General features: G+C 41.0%; 1 protein-coding gene across 1 annotated transcript; it reads left to right on the top strand.

Moving 5' to 3' along the window:
* Nucleotides 1-244: 244 nt before the first annotated feature.
* Nucleotides 245-2,497, top strand: LOC109196961 (zinc finger MYM-type protein 1-like). Its single transcript, XM_019351668.1, has 3 exons — nucleotides 245-1,164; nucleotides 1,589-1,703; nucleotides 1,911-2,497. Exons 1-3 carry the CDS (start codon nucleotides 245-247, stop codon nucleotides 2,436-2,438), a joined length of 1,563 nt encoding a protein of 520 aa, XP_019207213.1. The 3' UTR covers nucleotides 2,439-2,497.
* The last annotated feature ends 3,035 nt before the right edge of the window (nucleotides 2,498-5,532 follow it).

The raw sequence follows: 5,532 nt of genomic DNA, 5'->3' as shown, positions 1-5,532 counted from the left end.
AGTTCATATGGACAACAGTGTAAAGCTAGCTGTGCTAGGGAAAACTAGCATAGCGGCGCAGCTAGATGATGGACATCGGATTGCTTTAAGAAGGCACAACGAAGAGGTAGATAAAAACCGTCATATTTTATCTAAAATCATCGATTGTATTAAGTTTTGTGGTGCTTTTGAGCTAGCAATGCGGGGACATGATGAAAGTGATTCCTCAGACAATCCAGGGATTTTTAGAGGTTTAGTCGACTTGATGGCATCAATTGATCACGACTTGAGGCAACACCTTGAAAATGCTACTGTATTTAAAGGCACCTCGAAAACAGTCCAGAACGAGATCCTGGATTGCATGTTGGCAGTTCTGAGAGAAAGGATCGTGGAAGAAGTAAAGGCAGCGAAGTTTTTAGCCATTCAAGCTGATGAAACCACTGACATTTCTACACACTGTCAGTTAGTCATGGTGCTAAGATACATTGACCAACGAAACCGTATTCAAGAGCGTTTTTTTGAATTCATCAAGCTACCCAATGCTTGTGCAGATGCAGTAGCCAGTGCCTTATCGGAGAGGCTGCGCTTCATCCTCCCCCAGGGACAAGAGAGAAAGTTGATCGCCCAGGCCTACGATGGGGCCGCTGTAATGAGGGGTACCACTGGAGGAGTGCAGCGTAAGATACAGGACATTTATGCTAACGCTCACTACGTACATTGTTATGCCCATCAGTTAAACCTGGTAATGCAACAAGCAACCTCCCACATCCCTCAAATCAGTCACTTTTTTTCCGACATAGCAGGATTCGCTTCTTTTTTTACTAAATCGAGCAAGAGGACTGCAGTGCTTGACGAGGTGGTGGCGCACCGACTTCCAAGTGCATCGGCAACCCGTTGGAACTTCAACAGTCGTGCTGTGAATACAGTGTATGAACATAAAGACGATCTGGTGAGGTGTTTTCAGACCATCCGTAACAGTGAAGGATTTGATGCCCCTACAAAGAGAGATGCCGGTGGTTTCGTGAGAATGCTGGAAGACGAAGCTTTCTGTTTTTTCCTGGCCTTGTTTCACAAGATAATGCCACATGTAGACATGCTGTATAACCACCTACAGAAGAGAAACATCGATTCTGTCACCATCGCAGGGATCACCCAGACATTCATCAGCCGCATGCAGGCTATCAGGTAGGCATAAAAGCATAAATATGTAACCTAGAATAAATGTTAATTATCTATGCATAGATTCTATCAAATTCTCTGCATATATTCTGTGTTCTGTGACTTAAATGTTTAATGGAATTCAGATAATTTTGATTTATATCAGCCTTTGAAGTAATTTTATGAAAAATATTTGATTAAGTATATTTGATGAAGTATATTCCCAGTAATGATTTGATGTAGCCTATACCATAGGCTATTTCCTGAAATTATGGCCAGGGCCTTTATTTACTTGCACTGGTTTTCCCCCAGCCATTAAACCAGGTCCGGTTATTAATTAAATCCGGTAATTCCCGGTAATTAGAACACAACCTTTGTTTGGTTTGTGTTTGGTTAATATATCCCTATTCAGTTTTCAGAAGCCATTAATGAAACTTATGTATTGGATCAGGGAGGCACTTCCTAATCTGGTTGTGGATGAGGAGTACAGGGGACCTGTTCAAGACCCACCCACAAAGAGACAGAGAACATTGGGGGAAGACAGGCAACACCATTTGGCACTGGAGGTAAGCACTAGCTGCTTGGTCTGATTTAAATCGGATCATCAGATAAAATCTAATGACGATGCTGTCAGATGTCATTTGATATAGTGGTCATGACTGTTTTGTTTTGTTATGGACAGATTTTTTTTTTCAGAATAATGATTAACATGAGACATGTGCCAAAGTCTTACCACTGAATCTAACTCTTACCAATTATATATTATTGGATAGGTGTGCGACACCATTATGAGCCATGCCAAGGAGAGGTTTTCTTTCACCAAGCACCTTGTCAGCGCCACTCTGTTGCAAGGAGACTTGTTCCAACAACACAGCAAAAATTTTCCAGATGCAGCACTACAAACCACAGTGGAAGCCTATCCCTCATTGGACAAAGCCAGACTTAAAACAGAACTGTCCCTGATCTACGACAACGAGGAGTTTCAGAGTTGTAGTGGTGCGCTGGCGCTCTATCAGGTTCTGATGGAAAACAACCTTCAAGACACATTCACCGAAACTGTAAGTCTTCTTAACATCCTCATCACCACACCAATGACAACATCAGAATCGGAGAGGTGTTTCTCTACTTTAAAGAGGATAAAAACTTTCCTGAGAAACAATATGGCTCAGGATCGGCTCAACGCTCTGGCTATGCTGTCCATAGAGAAAAAACTCACACAAGAACTTCCTGATTTCAACACCAGGGTCATCGAGAAATTTGCCACTCAGAAAGACAGACGAGCAAAGTTCTTGTACAAATAAGAACCCTTAACCATATTTACTCTCTTTCTCCATCCCTCTCTCTTTCTCTCTTTAGCCCACCCCCCAATCAGTTTACAGTTGTTGTTTTCAATAGTTATTTTTCATTCATTCAAAAAAAAAAAAAATCTGTTCATGTTCATTTTTACAAATCTATACAAATGGCCAGAATATGGTTGTTCATTTTTACAAATCTATACAAATGGCCAGAATATGGTTGTTCATTTTAAATTTAAATTAAAATTGTGTTGTTTGATGTACTCATTAAATGGGTCATTTTAGTCGATATCATAAAAATTGCCCCCCTGAGATTTTTTTCAGGAGCCGCCACTGGTAATAACCTAACTGAAACTATGTATATGTAATCTATTGAATAAATGTTTTAATCAAGAACCACTACTAAAGCAAAAGATACATATAGATATATAGATATATATATATATATATATATATATATATATATATATAAGATACTCAAAAGATATAAATGAATAAAAAGATTATAATGAACAACCTGGTTATTCAAATAGCATCATCCAAACAGCTCCTCAAAATAACTTACACTTACACTCTGCTTAGTTTCACTTCCTGCAAAAGCGTGCTCTGCAAAAGCATGCAGTTTCCTGTCTATTTTGGCACAGGATATACTCAGAGTTGCGCCTTTCTTTTATAACCCAAAATAATCAGCATATAAACATTTAAGTTTATAGATTTAACTCAACAGTTTAAAGTGTAACTGCACCTGCAATAAAGGTTAGTATGATGCCAGTATGTTTAAACATCTGAATGCAATATCAGTGCTGTAGATTATGTTATAAATGCAATGGTAATGATGACGATTATGAACAATAGCAGTACAATATTTCCCTGATCTCCACATGGTATAGGACAGGGGTCGGCAACCTGCCGCTCGGCGTGGTTTGGGAAAATAAATTAGAAGTATTTAGCTGAAGTGTATTTTATTTATGTTAGTTCTTTTTTAACTTGTATTTTGAAATTGGAAGATTATTGTGATATTGAAATATAAATATAAAATTATATTCTATTATTTTTTGATCGCTCATAATAAGCACTCGCGGAAGCTGATGTACCCGTCGAAACGCTGTGTATTTATCGAGACTTTCAATCCCAGGTAGGCCAATTATGGATCTTCGGATCCACATTATGTCAGCAGCTGTTCTCCACCGTGAACTATGTTAAAAACAAACACGCTCACACCTCACAGATGACAGCTTACAGTCCTGCGTAAAGATGAATGTGACCTCGTACAGACCCCATCTGCAGACGCTGTGCGCAGAGGTTAAGGAGCAGAAGTCCCATTGTAAACATATCACGGCAGACCGAACGATGTTTGCATGAACATGCTTTTCAGCATCTCTTTATTGACCACTTTTCACACACGGTTGCTGTACTCATACAGCCGGCTGTAGCTTTGCAGCTCACAGCCCGACATACACCAACAACAGCAGAGAGAGCACAGATGTTAAGGCGGCGAGGCGTGATTGCGGGTGCCGCTCAGGTGCGTCCACCTCCTCTGCAGCGACGCTGCAGACCACGCCCTGCCACACACATTAACCTGGTAAAACATATTTAGGCAGAATTGTGCAAATATCTATTTTTCATTTTTAGCAGCATAGAGCTTTTTTTCCAATTATTTTTTTAAAAGTCAGGTCAAGGGTCCAAAAGCCCAAAGGTGATATGAGGGTGGCGGCTCACAACAGTTTTTGTTTGCTGGATCATTTTAGTTCAGCTGGGTGTCTTTGCTTTGTTATATTTCTTCAAGAGTTCAAATTATGTTAATTACATAAATAAAATGTAATTTTCTCTGTAGCACTTCATGGATTTCATAAGCAACACACCTTAGTTGTTCACACAAAGATAAAAAACAATATATACAGTGTTATCTTCATTTTAGATGTCAACAAGTATTTGTGGCTCCCAGAGTTTTCTTTTGCGTGGAAATCGCGTCCAAATGGCTCTTTGGGTGTTAAAGGTTGCTGAGCCCTGGTATAGGAGGACACCTACTCTGTGTCTGGTTAAGCATAAGAGCCCTTTGTCAGGGGGACCGCTGGACTCTTAGCACCAGCTCTGGGGTCACAGGGTCACATCTGGAATACACACACACACACACACACACACACACACACACATACCTACACTATGCACAGACTGGTACTCTTTGTTCATACCTGTGTAAGACGTCATATGTTAATGAACTTATGCATATTCATGTTCTTTGAATAAAACAGTGGAGCCGAGCTTTGAGCCATCCTCAGTGTGTAACAGTGTGTGTATGAGAGCCATGTAATGTCCATGTGTGCATGCTGACTGTGCTGCTCTGACCCCTCCTCCTTTCAGGCTGGAGCCTGCTGGAGTCCGATGGTTGAGACCAGGTCTGAGGAAGTGTAAGTGTGTTTTTAATGGGATTCATGAAAACAAAGCAGCACACATTCAACCATCTTCATCATGTCAGGAGTCATCGTCAAAGTGTCAATCAATGAACAGATGATGGATCAATAACTGCAGCTGGATTGTGTTTGTTCTCTCCATCAGATTCCTGTCAACTCACAATCAACACAAACACAGTGAACACAAAGCTCCAACTGTCTGACAACAACAGGAAGGTGACACATGTGGAGGAGGTTCAGTCATATCCTGATCATCCAGACAGATTTGATTATTATCATCAGCTGCTGTGTAGAAATGGTCTGACTGGTCGCTGTTACTGGGAGGTCGAGTGGAGAGGAAACGTTTTTATATCAGTGAGTTACAGAAGCATCAGAAGGAAAGGAGGCAGTAATGACTGTTTGTTTGGACTCAATGATCAGTCCTGGAGTCTGAGCTGCACTGATGATGGTCCTTATTCTGTCTGGCACAATAAGAGACAAACATCCATCTCCCCCTCCTCCTCCTCCTCCTCCTCCTCCTCTGTCTCTAACAGAGCAGCAGTGTATGTGGACTGTCCTGCTGGCACTCTGTCCTTCTACAGAGTCTCCTCTGACACTCTGATCCACCTCCACACCTTCAACACCACATTCACTCAAACTCTTTATCCTGGGTTTGTGTTCTTGTCTCATGGTTGCTCAGTGTCCCTGTG

Source organism: Oreochromis niloticus, linkage group LG3 (assembly GCF_001858045.2).
Source record: "Oreochromis niloticus isolate F11D_XX linkage group LG3, O_niloticus_UMD_NMBU, whole genome shotgun sequence".
Classification (NCBI taxonomy): domain Eukaryota; kingdom Metazoa; phylum Chordata; class Actinopteri; order Cichliformes; family Cichlidae; genus Oreochromis; species Oreochromis niloticus.
This window is presented reverse-complemented; position numbering and strand designations above follow the sequence as displayed.

Excerpts from the sequence above, each read along its gene's own strand:
- LOC109196961 (XM_019351668.1), top strand. The coding sequence starts at position 245 with ATGGCATCAATTGATCACGACTTGAGGCAACACCTTGAAAATGCTACT. Across the intron at positions 1,165-1,588 it reads AGCCGCATGCAGGCTATCAG|GGAGGCACTTCCTAATCTGG; the intron begins GTAGGCATAAAA and ends GTATTGGATCAG. Across the intron at positions 1,704-1,910 it reads AACACCATTTGGCACTGGAG|GTGTGCGACACCATTATGAG; the intron begins GTAAGCACTAGC and ends ATTATTGGATAG.